Below are 26,230 nucleotides of genomic sequence, written 5' to 3' on the forward strand. Positions count from 1 at the left end.
TGTTACGAATTTCATAATGAATGATAGTAATGAAGTACATGCACATATCTCTCCTGTATGCGAATGTTTCACACCTATACGGTCAAACTTGTAATAGAGTTGTGATTGACATCAGTATGCAGATTGAGTTGGAGCATGGGAGCTATTTTTTAAAAGCTTTTTTCATTTGTACACACAATAAAACAAAAATGTAATGGACATAATTTTATTGTATTATAGCAATACATAACATTATCTATACAGACTAATACAAGGCATTCACAGTTATCAAAATATCACTAGTGTATTACTTCGCGTCGTCGAAGTGGAAACGTGTACGCCGAACTAATGTAACTGCAATCTCGTCACGTTGCAGACCAGAGAACAAATTCATTCGTTAACAAAAATATTCCAACTATAAATAAAATAACAACCTATCAAAAATCGCATTACATCGTGAGTAATTTCGAAGATTTAGCTAAACTTATTATTTCATATATTAACAAAAATAATTGAAATAATGCACAGTTGATGTCAATAAATTAATGAAATGTGAAATACAATGAACATGGTGGTCACATGGGCTGTTAGAATATAAAATGGAAGCTATAGACATAGACAAAGGCTTTATTAGCGAATACATTAATTTTATGTACAATAGCATCTATGCTTTGTGGATACAGGTATATTGTAGTAGCTAGTAAGTAGCTGTAGGCAACAGGGCAGACGTTTGTGAAATACATATGGCTTAACTTACGTGCCAAACATTAAAATGTGTGAACATTATTACCAATGTCAATTTTACTTTTTCTGATTGGCAATGATAAGGTGTTGCCATCTGCTAACTTTTACATCGTCTTTCCCATTAGACCTATAAACAGTCGAATGATAACAAAACCAGTATCTTATTTTCACATTTATACTATTCGATTCGACGTAAAAGTACTGATTTCACTGTGGTAGCATGATATTTCGAAGGACCCCTTTTCCCCGAGGTAAATATCCCCGTATTTATGTATACGGTGGTTTATTCTAGCACTTTGAAAGGTAGCGGCGTGGTGTCTGCCGTGCCTGCCGACGAACTGAAGTAGGGAGATACGTCGGACAGGTAGTTTCGGGGCAGTAGGCCGATGAGGAGGGCAATCTTAGCGGCTATCGGGGCCTTTTCTTCATCGTCGATTATCGTGTCTTGGTCTGGCATCACCTGGAATTATAAATCATTTGTAAAGTTGGCTTCAGGTATCTTTTATAGTCCAAAAAGGTGCAAATGTTGTTGTTTATTTACCTTGTCTACAATGTGCTTCTGTACCAAACCATCGGCGCCCACATAAAAGGTTGAGAACCCGTCATACCAACTGCAAAATAAAAAGACAAAATTCAAAATACTGAAACTACAGTACATGTGGTAAATGGAAAAGTCTAGAAATAATTGTAATTTACTCACAGTTCCTGATCCTGGAACACTTCCTTCATATTCCAAAGTTTGTACTTCCAAAACATGAAGAATACCTTCAGGCCCGATATGCCCTTGATGCGCCACCTCATCCTGGAGACAGAACAATAGTTTAGAAATACATATTTCTGTGATTTCTAAGAGAATACACACAATGACGTATAAGTGTGAGCATAATAATGGACATCATGAAAAGGACGCCTTTTGCAGCGTTCACTAGCGGGCGATGTCATGTGCATACGAATGGAGTGAACGAACAATTGACAACCACAACAGATATCGCCTAGAACTGGGAAACAGATTTTTCGCTCAGAATGTTTCGCACATATATACTCAGTTTTGCTAGAAGCGACATAAATAAACGTCAAATGCTGTCACCATTTCAATTCATCTCCACAAGTAACAAAATTTATATCTCCAAAAAGTTTGCAGCAGTATACTTACTTGATAGAAGAGTCTTCAGGATGCGCGGTGATCTTCATGACCTCCAGCTTGACGTAGGCGAACTTGAGGTGCCCCACCGTCCGCAGCAGAGCCACCTGCTTCACGTAGTGGAACAGACCTCTGGAAACATCACACTCATATTATGAAGGCGAAAGATTGCGAGTACGTTTGTTACTTCTTCACACGCAACCGGCTTTTACGGTACGGATTTTGATGAAAGCTTTTTCATCAGAATAACATGTAGCGGGTGAAATGGCTTGAAACTAGTATATCAAATTATGATATTGACTAAAGTTTATAAGGATAGAGAAGGTTCACAAATGATCATGAGTGACAAGAAAAGTCGAACACACTGAAACAATAGCAATTTTCAGATGGCAATACTTAGATGCACGTAAACAAATCTAGATGTCTGTATCTAATCTTTGTTATCAGCTAACATCTGTAAACGGTTTACATATACACATATAATATAATAGAGAAACTGTTTACAACAATAACTTACACAGATGTGGTGCCTCTGATGTTGTTGACAAACACCATGTTTGGGTGATAGATGGAGTAGTCAAGTGGCTTCACAAATAAATTCGGCATCTGGAACCAACATACACCAACCGTTAAGACAATGCTCATAACATTAATATTCTGAATAAATCCTACTATCCTAGAACCACGTTTATAATAACGCAATAGTTTGTATGTATGGATGGTTGCTTGTCCTCATTCTCTCAAAAACTAAGGAATTAAAACTTGGCAGGGATATAGCTTATAATACGAGAAAAGCATGTAGTAGTTCCCTCTGGACGCGAGCGGGTGAAAAAGCAAGGTGTTAATAAATATAATTATTCCGAGTCCTCCTTATCGATTTCGATAAAGGCGACCCATGGCAAATTCACCTCCTAGCGTGAGCCCTGATCTAATTAGAGTTTGGATTAAAAATCCGGTCGCAAGCGATGCAGTACAACTGATCCGTATTATTGAGAGTATAGGTGTACGAAGGCTTAGATATCTCTTTTTGTAATTGGCGCTTTTCGTCTGAAGCCTCGTCTCGCCTTTCAGTTATTCGAATAAAAACAGACTTTCTTAATATACTGACCGTGTCCGACAGTGTGTAGTAGACCTTCATGAGCTGCTCCTCATTGGGCTTGCCGTCGCGGCTGGGCTCCGGCGCCTGCGCCTGCACGGGGCCCGACAGCACTGAGCCGCTGCAGTACGCGATCGCGTCGCGCTCGAACTCTGAGAGACAGGTCGGTTCTATGTCCTGAAAAATATAGGACAAATATTAGTTAGTAGGTTCCCCACTCATTAAAAAACAATCTTATTAGTTTCAAGCAAGCCATTGGGCCTCATGAAGTATTACTTAGCTAGATCATTAAAAATAATTTGGCATCCCATACAGCTCAGAAGTATAGGAGCGAATGAAGGTGCAACATTTGCCCTGTTTGAGGTTCTCTACTATGGAGCCAGTACAGCATGCCAAGCTAGGAAGGTGGGATGGTGCAAAAGTATTGAAACTTCAATAATTTGAATGACATAACTTCATACTCACATTACTGTATTTAGTTAAATCTATATCACTGATACTGGTATACGGAACGTCAAATGCGTACGGAGGCATTCGCCTCTCTATATAGTCATCAGACGTCAGGCCTAAGGTCTTCACTTGCACATCATCAGCGTACGGGTATCGGTTGTCGTTCGATACTGTTCGGCAGTTTGTGACATAGTAGTTGGACTTGTTGCTTTGTCCCGAGAGACGGCCGTTCACCGCCTCCTCGTGAATGTATACATCGTCGATGTTGCTCTCTGTAGTACATTTTGGTGCTAGTTGACAACTGGATATGCGTCGACGATTCAGGAACTGGGGAGCAAACATTAAAAAAATTTAAATATCATTTTCATAGACATTATGTATTGTTTCAAAGAAGAATTTATTTAACTAACTGTAGTTAACATAATACATGATTCTGAGATAAATGATGCAGAAAGCTTGAAATATTATTTAAACATGTTAAGTGTAAAAGCAATGGACTCTTTAGAAACTTTAGATTCTTTAGAAATAATATTATGCTTGAATTTCATTGCATTTAGTTTTACATTTTCTTTGAATAACATAAACATGATCACTATCACAGGAGCAAAGAGTATTATAATGTTAATTAATACTATAGATATATACATGCACAGATAACAGACTTTTCCATGAGTAATTTGAGTCCTAACCTAAAATTATAAGTTTTATCCCATCAGATTAAATTAATGAGCAACTTTAGGGAAGCTGGTAAGATGCCAAGATGAATGCAGTCCCAGTTTGTAAACAAATAATATCAAACAAGTAATAATACACTAAAGGTTTTATAAAAGTAGGGATTTTATGAGTTGCTGTGTATTTTCTATTTAGGGAAATGTAGAAATTTCAGGATTTATTGCATAGGATAAATTTGTGATTTTTTGGCATTCACAATATTTCGAGCATTGCGGAAATTGCATAGTATGTCAGCACAGTGCACCACGTGAATTGTTTCCATTCCGTATACTCTAATTAGTTCAATGTCAAGGAGGAAAATACAGTTGGCAATATAAATAAATAGATTTTACAAATATTACGTAACTAGTTCCAACGTTCCTGTAGCGTAATAAACTAGAAAAATATTTATTATCATAGAAAATAACGGAATATACTCACTTCTTCCAGAAATTGTGACCGCAGAGGGATTTTTCTAGACAAGCGGCTTGAGTGAGTTTTGGTGGAAACGATGCCATTTATAGGCAGAATTCTGTGAGAAATCGTACGTAAACAGATAGACATTTTATTACAGTACGTAAATCACTCCAAATCGCTGGGAATTCCGAAAATTTTCGAAATTATGTCGCAAAAAAGTCCCGACATAGCGCAAAGAGTTTGACAGTTGTGTTTATTTTTAATTTTCGAACATATGTTTAAGCACTGACTCGATGGATTCAGCGTTTAATTTAAATCAAATTTCTAAATAATTATTAATATTTAACATTGCTTAGCTTATATTGAGATATTCATTTAATTCCCTTTCATGTCTATTTATTTTTCTCCGAGTTACTATTTTATGGTGTAAAAGTACTGTGTGTGAGATATTTTATCTGTGCACGTTGATTGACAAGCAGTCAAATTGACAGAAACAATGTGATCGATTTCGCTTCGGTTGTCAATTACATTTCTGAACGAGTTTATTTTTGCGACTCGATTCGCGAATTTTCAAAAGAATTGCTTTAATAAAAAATAAAGAGGCTGTTAGATAACTACGTGAATTTGCCGACAAGAACTGATACAAATTATGAATCTCCAAAGAGCTTTTCAGCGAGTATATGGCGTTTTATCGAACACCAATTTGAACACTGTATGTATCCACGATTTCATCATTATGTTTATTTAACAAATTAAGTTTTATTATATATATTTACAGCTGCATACAATTTCTGCTGCTGCCCCTGATTATCCTGAAACTATGGCAGGCAATTATGCTCACTAAAACAAGTAAAACAGTCTCAAATTTGTTCACAAAAATGTTTATGAAAATTACAAATCTACATCCATATAATTTTATATGTAGTCACTGGTTCCATTAAATTCAATAGCAATTTGCCAGGCTCTTACACTAATTACATGCTTTTTTCTCGTAGACTTTACCATGTAGCTATTCAGTCCGTCTGAAACATACCAAGGAGGAGATAAATGAGCATAGAGCTAAAGTTATGGCCAAAGGACTGCCAGAGAGGAAGCCACTACCAGGAGTTAAGAGCATAATCCTTGTTGCCTCTGGGAAAGGGGGAGTTGGAAAAACTACTACTGCTGGTGGGTATTTTTCTTTCATAAATCCACCTATGCTTTAATTCATTTTTTTTTGTGAAGATTGCACAACTTTAGTTCCAAAGTATGTTATACAGCCCACTATAATCAAGAAACAAAACTGATTATTCAGTGGTATATTTTCATGGATCAATATGAACAAGATCTATTTCAAAAGTAATCAATAAATTCTATATTCATCCATTAGCCCCAAACCAATTATTTGGCTACTAAACAATGAATGAGGTTTTAATAACTTTTTTTTTTATTGCAGTGAATCTCGCATGTGCTATGAAGGTGATAGAGCCAGACAAGGAGATTGGTCTGCTGGATGCTGATGTCTTTGGTCCCTCGGTGCCTCTCATGATGAACGTCAATGGAGAACCCATGTTGAATGATGACCATCTCATAGAGCCTTTGCTCAACTACGGTGTTAAATGGTGAGGGTCTCCTAAAATTTTAAAAGGGTAGTTACTTTTACACTTTTATTGAAGAGATTTATACCTATGTGTGATGAATATGCTCAGAAACCATGATTCATTTAAAAATTAATTCACTATCAGAATGATAAACTGTCCATTATTTACATAGGCTTTATTTTAACTATGTACTGGAACTCCTTCCTGGAATAAGGGGAAACCCGAATAAATAAACTTACACACCAAATAATACAATCCAACATGTATGTTGGATTATGTATGTATATCAAAAGCTATATATAGAACTTTAAACAGTTGGTCAATACATAGGGGTCTTGACCTCTCTAAAGATGATAAGTTTACTTTTTATCCCACTATAAACTTATCATCCTATACTCATGAATTTAAATGAAACATTTTACACCTTGCTCGCCTTGACAGCAAATGGCCTGACGCTTACATAAGCTATTAAGTCCTGACTGCATTTTGTACATCATTGTATATGTAACAGGCTTATGTAAAACTTTACATTCATTCATTTATCAACATTAAAATAATCACTGACAAGGACATATACAAATCGAAATAAATAACCTCTTTTTTGGGACATTGGTTAAAAAAAATCATTGTTTCAGTATGTCAATGGGCCTGCTAGTTTCCGGAGAGAACGCAGTAGTATGGCGGGGGCTGATGGTGATGCAGGCGCTAGAGAGGCTGACAAGGCACGTGGCGTGGGGTCCGCTCGACTGCCTCGTGGTGGACACACCGCCAGGAACTGGGGACACGCATCTGTCGCTAGCACAGAACTTACCTATAGATGGTGAGACTTACACCATGGAAGATGCAGCATTTTAAAAAATCGCAAGTTGTATAACCCCCACATTTACTCCAGTCGGCCTCTTTACTCCCAGTAGGTTTTCCGTGGCGAATCCGACACCAACATCTGACCTAAGGGTACCTACATCTTGCTTGTGGACGAGATGTACCCTAATCCGCCTCAAGTTAGATGATTGGCGAAATAGTCTTTCTAAAATTAACTTATCTTCTGAGCTAACTTAAGACTCGCCAAATGCGCACTGTTTACAGATTGGAAATAATGTAACCATGACCTACTTGTTTTGCATCACATTGCCACATACTTTCGACAGCACAACTCAATACTCTTGCAAAGTAATCCACAAGAAATGGCATGTGTCAATTTGCTTGAGCAATGCTCTGGTTGTCTAGAAGAAATTCAGTTTCTAGTTGTAAGTGTAACGACGTATATTTTTATTTTATTCTTTTTAGGAGCTCTGGTAGTAACTACGCCCCAGTCAGCAGCTCTTCAAGTCACGAAACGAGGAGTCAACATGTTTGAGAAGCTGAAAGTTCCTATCATTGGCATGGTGGAAAATATGTCGCACGCTATCTGCAATAAATGCGGCTCTAAAAACTTCGTTTTTGGTAACGACACGAAACAAACTGCCGACCAAATGGGTCTCGAGATTATTGAGAGCTTTGAGGTCGACCACAACATGTCAGAGTGCATAAATAGTGGGAAACCAGCCATCTACGCGCTCCCAGACAGCACGCACGCAGAGAAATATAGACTGCTAGCTAACAAAGTGTTTAAATATATAGAGAATAAGGATAAAGCACAAGTGGAGGCGAAAGAGTAGACGCACAATACGTACTTGTGTTCACCTGTAGTTGTTGTTATATTATATTACTGTTTTATTGATATACAAATAAACGTTTTATAATAAAACTGTGTTGTGTACTTTTCTCAGACTAGGCTTGTAGTGGAACGCAAATGCAACGACGCGAAAGAATGATATTAAATGAAGCAATGTTTTATTAATTATTGTTATTTATTAGAGAGTGTAAGATAGTCAATTAAGGAGAATTATAATAAACAGTTTAAATAACAAAAGCACTTTTATTATGTAAAAATTTATTCGGAACAATATTTTCAGGAATCTTTATCATCTATGGCCAAACTGAAACTTAAGAAAATAAATAAAAAAATAATAATACAAAAATATGTGTCTTTTAAATACTTTAGATAAATCAAATTATTTATGTTTTTATGACTACATTTTATTATTTTATAAGGAAGATGAAGCACAAATCTTCGAATTGTGATACCAAAGTTTCACTTATGGCTACTGGAATATTAAAATTCATAAAAAGAGCATTTGCGTTTACATTCAAAGATCTGTTGTCTGTTATTCAGTCAGTAAGTACAAAATAGATATATTTTTATATAAATATTTACATTTAATCACAACAATTAGAAAAACGGAATGAAAATGTGACGGTATAGAGAATGAAAGCGGGTTACGTTCAGTCTGAGTACATACACTTACACGCGAAGGGCCCCGCTTAGAACATATCACGTCTACGCGGGAAAGGAAGGAGTTTACTATTTTGGCACGCTTGAACGCAGCATTGACTGTCTGATACTAACACGAGCTCAAAAACAATCTCAATGTTTTGAATCGCCATAACCAAGCAATCGAAAGTGACTCATTGTGGTATGTACTTGCGTAATATTTCCTCTTGTACCAAATTCGACGACATATTTAGCTTACGTCGCGTTCAATATGAACGTTAAATAATACCAAAAATATGATAGCTTCCACCGCATTTTATGCGGCTGTCGTGACGTAACCCAAATATGTCTTCTACGAACTTGTAAGGTTACTCTGCCATGTTTTTCGTCGCTGTGTAGGTCTTACATGCAATGCTGAATTCAAGTGTCTATCGTCGGGATCCCAGACACTATCTATTAAACAGTGCTAGGCAGGTAAATACTAGTCCTATCATATAAAAATTGACGATATTGAAATCATGAACCGTGGATATATCGGTTTGTTATCAAAAATGTAGGTCAATGACCCGACAATTATTTTATTATTATTGATCGACCAAATACGTGCACTTTTATATAAAATTTTGTGTTGACACCAATTGTTTTGTGTTACGGGCAATTTGCGGTCATCAATTCTTCAATTATTTAAAAAAAGAATTTATACAACATCATTTAGCAAGACTAGAATCCTTGTCATCATTTTTCGATGTGCATTGTCCAACAATTTATTTATTTATTAAGAGTGTTCATGAATCATAAATCTTGGTGATACACAAATGTAAGCAAACTGCCCATAACACGAACGGAACACAACAGGATATGGAAGTAAGCTCAATGTTCACAATTGTCGACTAGTCAGATTGTCACATAAAACACCGAATTGTATGAAATATTATTCTTTCCTCTTGCACCATAACATCTTATGATTAAAATATCAATTGTCTTTCACTGTGCATACATCGTACACACCGCGGGCCGATTCTACCACTTCTTCTTGTGTTCGTCCATACTGACGCCGCCGGGGCCCAGGTATACGATCATTAGGAGACCGCCAATCACTGATAAGGTCTGAAAAAAAAAAACAAAACATTATTAAGTACCCATCAGTTTCTATTACATTAACATTCGATTATCTCAAAAAGCTTGTTATTAAAAACTGTTTCATTCTACTGGCAACCTATTATTCTCTTTGCATAGGCTCAATTTACGCCAAACAATACAGGAAAGGAAACAAACTGTTGACTACTTGATGCAACTTTAAATATTTTCTTATTTCAGATCTTCTGCCACAGAATTCCTTATCATGATGATTAAAAATCCAACCAAAAACATTTTGTTGCAGTCGGATGCACATAAATATATCACGATACAGCGATTATTTTGTTACACCCTCAAATCAAATACTAAATATACTAGTTCACACCTAACATGTATTTCCTTAAGTAGTAAGAGCATACCTGGAAGAAGTCATATTTAAGGAAGTCCCTCAGCGGCTTGTATGAAGGTACAGCCCACCACGCGTTGTGGTACAAGTTGAGCACAGACAGTACCACCACCAGCATCAGAGCCGACAGCTTGGTGCGGTAGCCCACTGTCACCAGGATCATCAGCACGCTGCCGAGTAGGTCTTGCACGATCTGGAAAAAGGTTGGAAGAAAAGTTCGAGTCAAACTTTTTGTCGTCATTGAACATTGCGCCTGTTACTGAGGGAATACGATCCAGTGGAATTTGAAGAAAAATTCCCTGATGGGGGAAGCCTGGAAGCTGGTGCTAAAGTTTTCTCCACAGATTTCTGATTCTTCACAGATTCACTATGTAAATAGTTTTTTGTGAAAGCTATTGTGTTAATAACCTTGCATTTAGCATATAATTGGTCAATAAACATAATACATGTCTCCTTTTGCAAATTATCAAGTAAAGAAGATGACATACACGCATGCATCTCTTTCCACATCGTGCCTACATCAGACATTACTTGAATTGTCTGTCATTTAACCTTGATTTACTTATCAATATTCAAAAACAGGTTAACAAAATCGAGAGTGAATCTATTATAACACATAATGTAGGTAAAATTCATATTAATCGGTGAACTATTAATAAATTTCCGCAAGATCATGACGTCACTAACGTAATGTGTTCAATGAGTTGGACACGTTATTCCTAGTTTCCATAAATCTCATTATTTCTGAGTAAGTAAAGGTTAAGAGGGGAAATATATTAAGGTCGAAATTCTCGACTACACGCGTAAAGCAACACGCGTAGTAGTAGCTCTTTCTTAATACTTTTTCTGCTCAAGCTTATACAACTCTCGAAAGCGCTGGCTGGTTCGTAACGAAACATTTTCGTAGAAATTGTCTCCAAAGTATGTAAAAATTCAACTGTAAATTATAATTTTCGTAATAAAATGATAAATTTTATCTATGAAATCAGTCCTAACCAGTCTATATTCAAATTAATTCACGCATCTCAAGCATGGTTTTTGGCTAAAACTGAATTTAACCAACCAAATAGGTCTAGTCTAACAAAATAATCTCAAAGCTTCCGCATCTTTGGAATACCACTTCAGGAGACATTTATTTATATAGCATTTGAAGACGTATTTTCATACTGTAGACTTTTTATATTTTTGTACAAACCTGCAAGAAGGAAATTTCGAATCTCAGCAGTGTGATGAACATGAAAGCAAGCAGAATCCTGCCAGCCAACTGCAGGTAAGTCTTGGGCTTGTTCTCGCCTAACGAAGGCACGCCCGCGAAGAGGCTGCGCCCCTCCGCACGGGCCTCCGCTACCACGAGCAGTAGGGCTCCGATGAGAGCCAAGTTACGCAGCAAGAACTGCATGTCCCATAATATACTGTAGGCGAAGGTCTGGAAAAGAATTAATATAATTAGAGAATGGTTACTGAATGCAGTCTGGGGAATTATCTGCTGAACTGGAAGATGTCTAATCAAAGATAGAGAATAAATAAAGATAGAATAAAATCTGTGTAGTTCAAATCCATTTTTTTAATACTCTGTGAAGTGACTAGCAGGTGAAACATTACTATTTTTAGTACATAAGGAAAAATGTGTTATTATTTACAGTCAGTAATTAGCTTTATCTTAACGAAAGAAACGCTTGCTAAGCATGAGAAACACTTGTAAAAAATACTGCAGTCATAATGACAAGCTTAAAAATCGCAATATTCAGTACCTATACTTAATTGTTTATAAAACCTCTGATAACAGGAAATGGAAGTACGCACAAATAAATAGGGAAATAGTTTTGGATGCTGAATAAAAATAATGTTGGTCATTGTGTCTTGATGGGATAATGACCCTGAGGTGAGGTGACCGTGACACTGGCCAATTACCTAAGTATTCACTATGAACGTACAGAAAATAAATATTACATGGAAGGAAATCACCGAAATTACTATACTTCCTAAATACCAAACCAAGAACTTAGCTATTTTAGCTAAACTGAACCTTCTACTTTTAAGATGAAGATGACATCAAAATGCATTCATTATCCCTATTTATTTCCAAAAGGTCCAGTTGGAATTGAGATTTTAACTAGTTCTAATTGATAAATTAGTAGTAGATGGGGATTTTTGGGTGTCACTGTCACTGACGTGTTTTGAGTTCAAAGGTCGATCAGTGATATTGGGTTTTACCAAACGAAATCACGGCGTTAAATCTGGACTTTACAATACATCGACTAAGAGCAACAATTTACGCGGAAATAATACAGTATGTAGAACTGTAATATTATCATCACTGGTATTTTTGTAATGTTCAACATTTCGGAGAAGATTACGTACTGGTGAAAACCAGACATATATAGAATTTTAATTTCAAAAAACCGGGAGAGACATAAATACTTTTGTGTGTCATATACATAGTTTTTTCACGACTCATTCAATACTGAAACCTCCTTATCTTACGCATACAAAGACTATATGCATCTACACATCTAACACTAGCCGTTTTCCCACGGTTTCACCCGCGTCCCATGGGAAGTACTGCGCGTATCGGGATAAAATATAGCCTATGTTACTCGCAGTAAATGTAGCTTTCTAATGATGAAAAAATTTTGAAAATCGGTCCAGTTGTTTTTGAGTTTATCCATTACAAACCAACAAAGTTTTCCTGTTTATAATATCAAAATATTTATCTAGCATATCACACACACAAGTAACTATGGCTTATTCGGATGTAAGTAAGTGATTTCTTCCAGGATTTTTGTAAGGAACTTGATAAATTCTTCTCACCTGTAATACAACGATGAAGAATAGAACTCCACACGCGATGTCCACCTTGAGCCTGCCGAGCACCATCACGCAGCCACCCAGTTGACCAACTAAGTTTATTATCTGTAAATAATACAATAATACTTTAGCTAGAAATACCGCATAAATTAAAAAAAAATAGGTATATGAAAAAATAATAATTTGTAAATTTTAAATTTTCAACTACCTAATAACAACGTTTCATTAATAACGCAAATAACATACACCTACATGTGTAAGTATTTGGCTTATAACTTTCAATCGGTACTTTATCTAAATCTTGACTTGGAGGAGAAAAGCAGGAAAAAGGGCAATTTGGTTTTCCTTCAAAAGCAAATGAGTCACGGACTACGAAAATAAAAATCCACCTGTCAAAGATACCAAGTATTTGAATTGCAATATACATTTTTGTAAGTCAAATCAAATGTTTTCCTTGAATGAAGATACACAAATAGTCACCCGTATGGGTACCGATCAGTTACTCATCATCTATTATAATCTGATTAATCAATAAACGAATGCTAAGTGAATATTCGTAACACAATAAAAGCCATTACATTTAATTACCAGACAAAAGCCTCCTGCGGGGCTATAAGTCCCCCATTCGGGTAATTATTGGGCAAATGTAGTAGAAATTACACGCTACAGTTTGAAGGACATTAGTACAATAACATGCATAGATTCAGTACTAAATGTAGGCTGTGTCTGTGACGAATTTACGTAAAGGTAATGTTATCTCAATTGTAACTACATATATGAAAACTAGCTAGGAATCAGACTAACGAGCACATAATTTGAAAAGGTTAACATTGTTATATGCTTCAAATACGGCGAATTCGACTTCTATTTATATCAATATTAACCTTTTAACCGACTACCAAAAAATAACGTTATTAATTCGCCTTCTAACATAACATTTATTTTTAAAAAGATACCACGTATATTAAAACTAATACTATCATTATGTTCTTCAAGCAAAACTGAGCAAAAACTAAACGCCAATTAAAAAGCAAAGCTGCGCGCGAAAGTGCTTCGTAGAAAAAGCGAAAGTGATGTGCCGAAACGGTACATGAAGTCATGAGTATACAGGTACAGTTGTACTGGGCCGACTGGCCGAAAACACGATTTTTTATTGACTCGTTGCTATAGCAACGCTCTTATTCATTCACAATACATTCGGGCTTCGACCACTTGATTAGTAAATTCACTAGTTGTAGCTTGTAGCCGATAAGAATGTCATGTTCAAGGCGTCAGTTTAGTTATTGCTCGTTGATTAAGACCGAAACAAGACTTTTTGACTGGGTATCTACGACAGAAATTATATGTGCAGAAATTACTACTACTATTCCCATCTCTGATGCAGTTAAAGCAGCCCAAACGGAGGTGGAACAAACTGGACTATACGGATCCTAAGAATAATAAATTGCATTGCATGTTATAGTTATATAACATATTGTGCCTTATCAATATGTTGTTGGACTCTACGGTCACAGCAACAAACAGGTTGATTGAGAAATAAGGAAAATTATCAAGTTAATTCATTGTTCTTTATCGCTTGTATATTTTAGCTGTGTAACTGCAAACCACAGCTACAGCAGAAATCAGTTTTTTATCGACATCCCAAAAACGGGCAGGTTCTCAATTCGGATGAGAACGAATTATTATTTATCTAAAGGTATGTTTTTTATTCATACGTGTTTTCTTAATTTATCGCGGGTTAGTAAGTTATTTCTTTTGCAATCTCTGGCACTGGTGCGATATCTATGACGCCTCTCTCGTCATTTATCCTTGCTGTCCCCGAGATATGATACTGGTTAAAAACAAGAAGATGAAAAGACTCGGAATCCCTTTGTGGCTATTTCTGAATCCAAAAACAGAAGCTCACCTTTTCTGGCTATTTCTTTATCAAAAAACTCAGAATTTCCTGTTCATTTATTTATCAGCAGATTTTGTGAGTGTTATGATATTGATAAACGAAAAAACTAACTCGCTAAATATAAAATGGCTGTATACTAATTAATATTCCTCAAAGTTCAACAAGGATGTGATTGTCCCAAAACAATGCAAACAGAAGCCCATTTTGGCACTGATTACCAAACAATAATACGTAAATACAATATCGATAAGTAATTAGCAACACGTGCATATAAAGATGATGTGACAGTGCAAGATGTCGTGTGCGGTGCCAAAATTCAATATTTATTTGTTGTCTCAACTTACTAATAACATGCTGTAATCATAAATATTGCGTTAATTTAATAGCTGCCTTGTAGCATGAAGTATACTTGGCATTTGAATTATATTGGTATCTTAAGTTTTTTATTTTATGCGAGGCTGTCAGTGAATTAAGGGCGGAAGTATTTGTGTGCAAAAGTTTAAATTTTCTCGGATCCAACAAGTCGTTCCCAAAGTATTGAATAAACAAAGAATCAAACTTTTCAACATATCCCAAATAAACAGCAAAAATTCTCGTGGGATGTAAGGTTTATAAATATCTTCAATTTTCGTGATTGTTAAATGAAATCCCATGGCAAAATTATAGCTTTGAACGGAAATTGCTGAATTGCTAATAATTTATGTAAAAATAGGTTATAAGATAACTAATGTTATAGGTAACATGTGGAGATAAATGACTTGCGCTTTGATATAAAAAGATGAATTTAAAACAAACGATAATTATTAAACACTTCGATTGGGTATGCCGATAATCAGTAGGGTGTAAAGAAGACGTAAGTAATCTGTAGTAGCAAAGATACGCAGTTTTGGGGCCGCTAACTAATAAATAATCCAATAAATAGGGAGAATTATGAACACGTAAAATGTTTCACTTTCTGGGCTTCAGCAAGGATTTATACCGACGTATTCCAACGAAAACAGCAATAAGCATACTTACCAAAATTGCAAATGTGGTTTCGACTTCGTAATACCATTGAGCGCTGCTTATGGAACTTGTATGATTTTGACAAAATTTATTTTTAGCTTCGTCTAAATCACTACCATATAATATCCCACACTTGTGTGTGTAAAACTGTTCACATGGACTTTATACGCGTGATCTCTTCAGCGCTAAGAGGTTTAACGAGTGAAGCCAATATGCACGTACATTTACACACACAAGCATAGTTTACCTGCTTTCGTGGGACAAAACATTAGGTATGTAAAACCACACCAGCTCTTAGTGAAGAACTAGGAAAATAAGATAAGCTTCCAAAATACTCACCACAAACATTGTGGCGAGGAACTTGCCGCATCCCCATGACATGTCCATGTAGTCTCGCTGCTCCGACCACTGGAACCACATGCGGAGCCCGTCCTCCAGGAATGTGGAGATGAGGCACAGTCGCGCCACTGTTGGCAGCACATTCTTGCCTTTGCGGATCACCTGGGTGGACAAAGAAGTTTGAATGAAGGACAACCTCTTTTTTCGTCAATTGTGGCTCCAAAAAGACTATTTTTGAAAATGGAATGTAAGCACAACCTCTTCTTACACCAATTGTGACACCAAAGACTATTTTTGAAAATGGAATGTCACCACTTCTAGAAAGTTGAACAAGAAGTTCCCTAGCATACCTAGTTAGTATACTTACATACTTATGCGTTTATTAGGGGTTACCGGTGACCGAGAGGCGTGGGGTTCAAGGAATTCTACATTTCAGAACAGGTTTTTGAAACTTGTGCTAAGTATCATGTAGCATCTCTTTGACAAAACATGCTGACTACGGTGTTACGTTGCAATTTTTTGTTACTGGCTTCCTTGATCATGCTGATGATGACTTTTATTAGTAGGATATAGATCCCTGAGGAATAAGAAAACCAGTCTTAAAATAAATAACTGAGGAAAAACGAGAGTACTGTACCTACTAATATACCACCTGATTAATCTGAACGAAATAATCGTGATAATAGACTATTGAACTTTTAGACTAACACGACGAAATCGAAATAGTAAGTAAATACACGTGGAGGTATATAAATAACTTCAACTATGATACAGTGACTAGACTATGTAATTCGTGCGTATTCGATTTTCCTCATTACAATAAATGCAGAAATTGTTGTCGACACACGCTACTTTAAGCACACGTCAATAATCGAACTATTATATAGGCACCGTGCGTAGCGATGACCCTGCCATCTCGTGACTTATATCCGAAACTTTTCCCTGAAGTGTCAAAAATTGTACTATCAAACCATGGAAAAAATTCTGAACATTCGTGTAAAATTTTGCTAATTTATGTTATCAAAATGTATTGTTGTATTGCTGGATGCTGTAAGACATCCAAAAATAACTCCAAGGGTGTAAAATTTTACTATTTCCCTACTAATAGTACTCACATGCCATGGCTTAGGGATAAAAGAATTAAATGGATAAATGCAGTTGTAAAACACCAGAATCAACATTACAACAAACTTTATCATTATAAAAGTCATATAAATGTTTTGGTAGTGTTAGTTCAGAGGAGTAATAATAAATAGCAAAGCTCTGCAATGTGAAAATCTCTAGCATTAGATGGTTAGTTCTTTGATTTAATTTTGTTTTATCAGTAATTCTTACTAACTGTAAAATTTTGTACAAAGGTGTATGAGCTAACGATTCTCCTAAAGTAGCTGTAGAAAGATCCTTTGATTTGTTGTTCCATCAAATTATTAAGTTTAATACTTATTGGTGGAGTTGGAAATAACTCTGCCATTGTCACTCCTTTATCATATCCCAGTAACTGTCGGTACGTTGGTTTGCCCAATTTTGCCAGTTAATATTGTTTCTTGTTCTTGGCCAACTGTTTCTATGACATCAAAAACATGGCCCGACTCGAATAGCTTTTGGCCTTTTGATATATTTTGACCATCATTGTTTATTGGTAGAAAACCATATTTTATAATTTTAATCATTGTATTTTATATTTTTAATCATTGTAAAATCACATTTACAGACTAGACAGTGGGTCCAACACAGACAGTGGTAACAACCAATGGGTCCGGGAAGTTTCTTTTTTACTCGCACGGTGTCTCTACTGTCGGGATTATAACGCCATCTATAGTTTACGCACGGTGCCTATAGATTTACTCTACAGTACGTCCTACATACCGGTCAAACAGAGAATATCCATTTTTTGAAGTCGGTAAAAAAATGGCATAGGAAAATGACGTATGGATTCTATGCAAGACTTATAGAACAAAAACCAATATCATAAATGATGAAGTAGCGGGCCATTCAACACACTTTCACCTTTCTATGGCAGCTTAAAACTAGTTTCTAACATAATGCTTTCGTCACTATTATAAAACGTATGCTACTAAAGCTGCTTTTAAACGTAATTTTGTGATAATCAAAAATGTTATTTTTTGGTACCCTTTTTAAATTAAATACTACTAAAATTGAGAAATCCAATAATATCCGAAAATACTAATAACCAATATTCAAAAAAATATTTGTTAAATACTGCATTTACTTCAGGATTTACTCAGTTAATTTTGTATTTTCGGCAACTTTGGACAAATCGTAAAGTAGAGCTTCAAGAATTATTATTACTAAAGATTTATGATCAGGGAATGTGAAACATCTGCATTCCACAATCTATACATACATGGATATAACAAGTATGCAATTTGGTGTCTTGCAGCAACACTCAGATGTATAAACATATCTGACCCAGATATTGCAAAAAAATATGCACTTGACAGTGATCAAAATCGGAAAAAGTGAAAAAAAGTGATAGTAAATGACCAATCAATCAGTTATTTATTTTACATTATTTACATTCCCAATCATAACTAATTAAAATGTCATTACTGGATAATAATCATTATTTAACTTACAGTAAAATGATCATTACTGTTTCCACACAAATTAGAAAAACCCCATTCATGCCTTGGATAAAATTCCCAACTTATCAATAAATATTGTAATATTTTATATAATGTTACACACACTTTGATGAAATTGATAGTACAGCAACAAAGATAAGATACAGCATGTTGGCTTTAATTTTCATAATTTAATTACTTAATATGCCTTACTGAAACTAAGATAAGTTACCAACTACTTTATCATTACTTAATTGATAGCAAAAATCAACATCATAACCGATTTTCTGGAATAACCAAGAAGATGATAAATAAGTGGGTTTTCATCATCTCTGGAGATGTCATATAACATCATCTGCCTAGCCTTTTCCCAACTATGTTGGAGTCAGCTTCCAGTGTTAGCCAGATACCACTGAGAACCAGTCTTTTACATGAAGCGACTGCCTATCTGACCTAAACAACCCAGTTACCCGCAACCGTACAGGTACACCCCTTGATGTCTGTCAAAAACGAGTATGGTATAAAACTTCTTTAAATATGTTTGTCTGTAGTACAGTGGAATTAACCAGGTACAAGTCTGGAAAGTTAGCTGCTACCTAGATATTATTGAAATACATATGTGATAAGAGCACTTACACATTACATGAACAAGATTATCAAGTAAACATGATGTTTATTGGCTTCAGAGGTTGACATATTAATCTTAATCAAATTCACACCATGGTTCACCAACTCGGTAAGTTATTTCTATAAACAGATTTACTTAAACCATGACCTGGCACAATCATTTCCTTATTATGAAAGTTTCACTATTTACACATTAATCATTGAATCCGAACAGATATATAAACAATTTTATGTTTCTCTTCAACTAACTTCATGAGATATTAAATAAAAGTAAGTAAAGAGATAAGTAATAAATAAGACTTGTTCAAGATGTGTATGTGGGAAATGATAGACATAAACAGACCAGAAGCAAGTGAAAGGTGCTAAAAAGTAAAAGTTAAATTATTGTCTATGAGACTTGTAACTGAATATTTTTTTTTAAAGATCATATTCCCATTCGAGTAGGTATAAACTATTATTATTAAATTAATGAAAGCCTGAGCATATTAGTTTTCTACTGTACAAACTGAGTAGACTCTTTTTCTACATATTTACATAGTTTTCTGATAATACAGGTGACAACCAACCTATAGTACCTTCTTCCCTTCCGCTCTATTCACATTTTTAGTTAAGATTTTACACATCATTGTGTTACAAAAAGGTGCTTGTGGTAATAAAGGCAGGTCAAATATATAATTAATTTTTTTTAAATTAAATAGATAAACTTTGATACATTTCAGACTTACAACTTTTGTAAGTATATGGTATAGCTAGGTAGTAAGTACATAGTACAGTAGTCTAGTACAAATATTATAGTCATGGGCTGGTTGAGGAGATAAAGTATGTTTTGTAATAACATTACACACTGCTCAGGGCCCATAACATTAAATGGTATTGCTATAGATTTGTTATCTACCTAGAAGAGGATAAAACTTATACTGTAGGCATACTACTGCCATTACTTTTGTCAACATACAATACTTAATATTTAAATCAGGATAATTAACAAATCTTTTAAGTAATTAATCACTTGACAATTTTGGTGATGATGTTTACATTACTGGTTCTAAGAGCTTTTCTTTCATTCAAATCGCAAGTTAGTGTCCAAAATAGTTTTGCAATAATGAGACTTGATTATTGAGTTAGAGTAACTATCTGGTAGTGTATAACTGCACGAATTTAACTTATGAAATCAAAAGATAAGTAGGTTAAAGGGTGAGACATCTGTAGGACTACAAACTTACAAAGCTGTTTTAGTTTTCTCACTGAACATCACTGACGCGTTATGATATGACGGTTTTTCTTACTTTGGCAACCAGGCAGCTTTACTACTATACTATTTATATTATCCTACATATGCGATTCAACACATTCAAGAAGCGCCAACAAGAAAATAAATTCGGTGACGTGACAATCCCATCCAAAGTACGATTTCAATTTACCCATTCCAAACAAATTAATACACAGAAACATACGAATATTCCATGAAAAGCCTACCTGATCTGCAACATCCTCGGCTGTAGACACATATTCGTTTGGAATTTGCATTTTTAAAGCCGTTTCACAAGCACATTCACTAAAAAATGAAATTTCACTGCCGTCGAAACGAAACCGTCACGTCAGTCCTTCGCCGTCGAATGACGTGTGGACAGTTGGAATTTGGAATACACTTCCTGTTCAACTAATTATCTTAAGCTCATTATCTCATAATTACGAAAAAAAAAGTAATGAGTTATAATGAAATTAATTTGTAATTTATTTTACCAAAAATTTCGAAAACTTTACTTATATTTTGTCAGTTTTTTGATTAAAGAAATAGACAACGATCCGGATGTTTTTATTCAGATTCATGCTTGTATGTGATAAAACGTCAAACTGATAGCAACGTTTGGTTTTTTCACTTATCGTAATATTTATTTTTATTATACTAGTCTAATTATAAACCGATTCTATTTTATCGAATAAAATCTATGCTTATATCAAAGCTTTGCTACTCCTTTAGAGTGAATGGAGGGACTACGATAAAATTGATGTTATTTTTTTTGGTAGTTAATGCTTTGTTTGTTATAGTTAATAGTGAGGAATTTACTAAACGCATATGTCATCAAGCAAGATCCAGCAAAGTCAAAGTATCTTTATTGTGGGCATGGGCATATGTAAGCAAGATCGGGTAAAGAGCGATTGCTCATTGTGATAATTATTTGTTTGGAATTAAAAATAAAACATTTCTAGTAAGTAAAAACGTTATTTAATTATCAGCAACAGCAAGCGATACCTTGTAATATCAGTGAATACTACATAAACATAATCATTGTACTTGATAACCTATTTTTTCAGAAGATGCTTGAAGTAACTTGCAATGATCGTCTTGGAAAGAAAGTGAGAGTTAAATGCAACCCAGATGACACAGTTGGAGACCTTAAAAAGTTAATAGCAGCACAAACTGGCACACGATACGACAAAATCGTCCTTAAGAAATGGTACACAGTGTTTAAGGACCACATCAAGCTATCTGACTGTATCCTTTTCAAAATACTTTAGATCTTTCTACCTAAGGTCCCAAACGACCTTCCCGATCATACATCAGGTAGCATATTAAGATAGAAATAGTTTTAGCATAAGCTCAGAGTGGAAGATGTAAAAATGACATTGTTTATTTTGATACCAGTCTTACCTAAGGATATTGGGTTGCCGAGTTAACTAAATTGCGCAAGTAACTTGGTTGCGAAGATCAGATAGGCAGTCGCTCCTAGTAAGACAAGGGTATGCAGCTGCATCCGGTCAGACTGGAAGCCAATCCCAACATAGTTGGGTGGGAAAGGGCTGGGCCTACAATAATGATTTATCAAAACAACTTGTACTTGATTTGTTTTTTCTCCCTTTTGTTTTTTCTAGTAAGAAAAGAATATTAATTAACCTCAACTCACAACACAGATGAAATCCACGACGGCATGAACTTGGAACTGTACTACCAATAGGAGCTGGTGATGGAGTCTGATACAATAAAATAATAATGTTAACTTTACTACCTTGTATTTATTAATAAGTAAACTTTAAGACTAAAGACATTGATGTTATTATTTATTCATTTACAGTCCTAGATAACTTTATTTTTTCCTCAATCAATGCAATTTCTTTTCTAACACATTTAATTTTAGTAAAGTAGTAAAAGGCTATACTGGGGCCCGATTCTCCTAATTTTACTTAAGCGACCTTCGATTGACGTTCGACTTGATTCGACTGAGACCCAATCCCGACTCGATTGCTATTGAAACGGTTGTGGCATTCCGCTATTTTTTCTTTGAAATAAACGTTTTTATCCTTTTCTGTCATTCAATAATGAATCATTTTGTCTGCAAATGATTTACGATTGCAAAATGATTGTACAGCAAACTACCGTATATACCAAAATCATCAAAATAGCAGACCAATCGCACACCAATCAAATGTCAATCGAATACGATTGGTCTTTTATTAGTAGCAGAATACCCGATATGGTTAAAACTGCTATTACAATCATATTGCGATTCGATTTCTATTCGATTTTGACATTATTAATTTAGGAGAATCGGGGCCCTGTAAGTTTCATCAAAATCTGTTCAGTAGTTTGATTCGTTGCATTATAAGAGCGAGTCTAGACGAGAGAGACGTTTTTATCAAGATAAATATTTAAATGTCCGCAATCGATCTTTTAGATTTTTTAGGACAACATTTTTAGTAGAATGAAATACAAATAAATACGAAAATATCATGGAAGATATCCGATCGCTTTCAGTATCATATCATTCAGTACTTCCGTTTTGTTTATGTTTTCGAGACTTTTTCCTTCGTTCCTTGTTTTGTAGTCTTTGTCATTCATTCATTCAATGGCGGCCATTGTGGTTTACTTTGTTTTGTCAAATTGTGAAAAAATTAAATCTTAATTTTTGTCTGTTTATTGATAAAACTTAGCTTCTTATACTTTCCTTGTATGAAGACGGTGCTATTAGCGTTATAAATAATTGTTTATATGATAAGTATAGTGTTATAAGTAGTTATAATGTCTGAAGTTGAAGGTGGGTATCGTGCCAATATTAGAGTGATTAGCATTAGGACTTGCGATTAATATTTGTTGATTTTCAGAGTTCAACCAGCAAAAGCCTGCAAAGACGGGCAAGCAACATAACATATTACCAATATGGGGTAATGAACAGACTATGAACCTGAACCCACTAATATTAGCAAATATTCAGGGCTCTAGCTACTTCAAAGGTAGGTAAGCAAACATACCAACGCACAGGAGCTTGGACTTCGTTTGTTCCACTTTATTTAACTTTCGTTTGTTACCGTTATGTTTCTGTTACTGTTTCTGATCCGCTTACTGAGTCGCCGCAATCGTAAGGCTGGCGAACAGTTTTCCCGCTGTTTTTAACGACATGAACTTATTAACATAAATGTTGATAAAACTGTACTTTTCTACTGAATCGTATGCCCACGTTACAATGTAATTGATGACTAATAAAAAAAGCTTCTTCTGATAAGGTTTTTATAACTCAAAACAATGAAAACATAATCAATTTAAACAGCAGAAACAGTAACAAATGAAACCTCTGAATAGTTTATCTCGAACTTATGATTACCATTATCTGCAGTGCACCTATTCAAGCTGAAGACATACCACGAGGTGGTTGACGAGATCTACTACCAGGTGAAGCACCTGGAGCCCTGGGAGAGGGGCAGCCGCAAGACTGCCGGCCAGACGGGCATGTGTGGCGGCGTGAGTATGTTCAACCGTGTCATACTTTGATTGTTGTATTATTCAGAGTTATTATGGCACTTGTCTTTTAAGTTTTGAAGTAACATGCATGTAATAGAGTGGAGGATCTACCATAGAAGGCACGGGGAATTCCCACAACCATAATTTACTTATGACATCACACTTATATATTTCCCTGTACAGAGCATTCCCTGTACCTAATCAACATCAAATGCATCCTACCCTTTTTCGAGAGCTGAATTCTGGCTGATGTCATTTATATTTCAACTGCCTACCCAAATAATTAAAATAAACATTAAAATATAGTGATACATTATTCCACATTTCCATTGTTAATTCAGAAGTTCAAATCATTATCTCTTGATATGAAACAAAGCTGATTGTTCACAGGTGCGCGGCGTAGGCGCAGGCGGTATCGTGTCCACAGCATTCTGCCTGCTGTACAAGCTGTACACATTGCGTCTCACACGTAAGCAGGTAAACGGCCTGCTGCAGCACTCCGACTCGCCCTACATCAGAGCACTCGGTAGGTATGAGTATAACATTATACTTTTTTATGTATAACTTATTTGTTCATAATGAATGCTTACACTTTGGACCGTCTTGTGAATAAAAAAAAAAATATTAAAAGGGTTTAAAATCATGTCTCTTTGAATAATTATAACTTTAATGAAATCATAGGAATAGTGATCCTGTAAGTAAACTGTTAAACATTTGTTTTTGTATTTTTAGAGATTATTGATTAATTTCTAAACTTCATATGCAATATGTTCCCAGGATTCATGTACATCCGCTACACACAGCCCCCAGCAGACCTCTTCGACTGGTATGCAGACTACTTAGACGATGAAGAGGAGGTAGACCCTCGCGCCGGGGGCGGAGGCTCCACAACCATCGGTGCTCTGGTGAGACAGATGCTCATCAAACTGGACTGGTTCAGCACTCTCTTCCCCAGAATACCAGTACCCATCCAGAAGCAGATTGAACAGAAGTAGGTAACTTTGTACCCTTTCTCTTAACCCTTAGCAGTTTTGTTCTAAATTGTTAAATCATCATTTTCCAGTAAAAAAAATTTAAAGCATGACATATCCTATTTGCGATTTTTGTTCAGTTCAATAAAGTATATTTCTTTATGTTATTGCTTGATCATAATTCATAACATAACATTTCACACTGATGATTCTAGCAGTCCTGTGCAGTCGACTGACGACAATCCCGCCTAACGTGAGGATTATCAGGAACTCGTTTAGAATATTCACTATTATATACTATAAACTATCAATCAATAATCAATATTACAGAGATATGCACAACTAGTGGATATTTTTCTAACTACCCAGTCTTACTAAAGTACTGAAACACTAGGCTAGGGGAGCACAACAGGCAGTCAGCAGCTAACAAGCCAGCTGCGAACTACCGCGGCGGCGGCGGCGGCGGAGCCAGCAACGGCGGGAACAGCGCGGGCGGGGGCGGAGGCAACGTTGGACCCGCTCCCTACAACCCCGGCAGAATGGACGCCGACCGGAGGGAGCACGATGACAGAGACAGACGTGACTACGGCGACAATGATAGGTAAAGTTTCCTCTCGTGAATTTCTCATTTTTATCACGGGATGGCTTATGGCAGTACATACTTTATCTATATCCGGATAATTGCATCTAATCCGTATTTTTAATATTTCAGGTACTCAAAAGACAGAACGAGACGTGACGACCGCGACAACAGAGACCGTGATCGTGATCGCGACAGAGACCGCGATCGTGACCGTGGTGACCGCGATCGAGACCGTCGCGATCGGGACCGCCGCGATCGCCACCGGGAGAAGTCGCGATCACGCGATCGACAGCGCCACCGATCAAGATCCAGAGATCGCCGCTTCAGATAATGTTCAGCTTAACATAGATGGTTATAATTGTGTCTTTATGAATGAATAATAATGATGTTCTTGATTTCGGTGTTTTTCTTGTAACCTTTTTGTGGTAGGAAATGAAACATTCAAAGTTCTGGGACACAACAATCTCATAACACAAAAAAAATATTGAAAGGCCTACTCATATGCTTGAAATAGGTTGAAGGCAGAAGTTAGTCATGATTCATAACATCTTCGAGTATACTCTGTTTCAAAAGTGTTTTGATTGTACAATGACTCACTTTGATTAAAGAATTTAATTATTGCGCGACTAATGAAAATTACAGATTGCGTTTTTTCATTGAACAATGCATAATATTCCCTATTATCTTCGATTTATTACATCATATAAAATTGAAGAAGAGATTCAATTGCATATTGCACACATCATTATGTAATATACATTCTCT

The 26,230-nt window shown here is 35.7% G+C and overlaps 5 protein-coding genes across 6 annotated transcripts; 3 read left to right on the forward strand and 2 right to left on the reverse strand.

Annotated features, from left to right (window-relative positions):
* Positions 1 to 191: 191 nt before the first annotated feature.
* Positions 192 to 4,808, reverse strand: LOC110374652 (uncharacterized). Its single transcript, XM_064034550.1, has 8 exons — positions 4,563 to 4,808; positions 3,426 to 3,737; positions 2,973 to 3,137; positions 2,382 to 2,470; positions 1,877 to 1,996; positions 1,424 to 1,525; positions 1,265 to 1,334; positions 192 to 1,183 (listed from the first exon to the last, which is right to left on the reverse strand). The coding sequence occupies exons 1-8, from the start codon at positions 4,683 to 4,685 to the stop codon at positions 1,007 to 1,009; spliced, it is 1,158 nt and encodes a 385-aa protein (XP_063890620.1). The 5' UTR covers positions 4,686 to 4,808; the 3' UTR covers positions 192 to 1,006.
* Positions 4,809 to 5,021: 213 nt separating this feature from the next.
* Positions 5,022 to 7,863, forward strand: LOC126055105 (iron-sulfur cluster transfer protein NUBPL). The gene is made up of 5 exons (XM_049842836.2): positions 5,022 to 5,250; positions 5,534 to 5,705; positions 5,974 to 6,139; positions 6,754 to 6,938; positions 7,406 to 7,863. The coding sequence occupies exons 1-5, from the start codon at positions 5,188 to 5,190 to the stop codon at positions 7,774 to 7,776; spliced, it is 957 nt and encodes a 318-aa protein (XP_049698793.2). The 5' UTR covers positions 5,022 to 5,187; the 3' UTR covers positions 7,777 to 7,863.
* Positions 7,864 to 8,034: 171 nt separating this feature from the next.
* LOC110374616 (surfeit locus protein 4 homolog) lies at positions 8,035 to 20,812 on the reverse strand. Its single transcript, XM_049842837.2, has 6 exons — positions 20,653 to 20,812; positions 15,965 to 16,126; positions 12,727 to 12,828; positions 11,111 to 11,341; positions 9,929 to 10,108; positions 8,035 to 9,539 (listed from the first exon to the last, which is right to left on the reverse strand). Exons 1-6 carry the CDS (start codon positions 20,701 to 20,703, stop codon positions 9,453 to 9,455), a joined length of 813 nt encoding a protein of 270 aa, XP_049698794.1. The 5' UTR covers positions 20,704 to 20,812; the 3' UTR covers positions 8,035 to 9,452.
* A 495-nt stretch (positions 20,813 to 21,307) lies between these two features.
* On the forward strand, positions 21,308 to 22,219 carry Ubl (ubiquitin like). Of its 2 annotated transcripts, none has more exons than XM_021332410.3 (3): positions 21,308 to 21,386; positions 21,493 to 21,673; positions 22,090 to 22,219. In XM_021332410.3, exons 2-3 carry the CDS (start codon positions 21,496 to 21,498, stop codon positions 22,131 to 22,133), a joined length of 222 nt encoding a protein of 73 aa, XP_021188085.1. In that variant the 5' UTR covers positions 21,308 to 21,386; positions 21,493 to 21,495; the 3' UTR covers positions 22,134 to 22,219. The 2 variants fall into 2 exon arrangements, with proteins under 2 accessions (XP_021188085.1, XP_063890621.1); XM_064034551.1 differs by having other exon boundaries at positions 21,314 to 21,386; positions 21,496 to 21,673.
* Positions 22,220 to 23,001: 782 nt separating this feature from the next.
* On the forward strand, positions 23,002 to 25,860 carry LOC110374660 (pre-mRNA-splicing factor 38B). Its single transcript, XM_021332480.3, has 7 exons — positions 23,002 to 23,210; positions 23,278 to 23,406; positions 23,787 to 23,911; positions 24,302 to 24,437; positions 24,689 to 24,902; positions 25,277 to 25,483; positions 25,595 to 25,860. Exons 1-7 carry the CDS (start codon positions 23,195 to 23,197, stop codon positions 25,794 to 25,796), a joined length of 1,029 nt encoding a protein of 342 aa, XP_021188155.3. The 5' UTR covers positions 23,002 to 23,194; the 3' UTR covers positions 25,797 to 25,860.
* Positions 25,861 to 26,230: the final 370 nt, after the last annotated feature.

Source organism: Helicoverpa armigera, chromosome 5 (assembly GCF_030705265.1).
Source record: "Helicoverpa armigera isolate CAAS_96S chromosome 5, ASM3070526v1, whole genome shotgun sequence".
Taxonomy (NCBI): Eukaryota; Metazoa; Arthropoda; class Insecta; order Lepidoptera; family Noctuidae; genus Helicoverpa; species Helicoverpa armigera.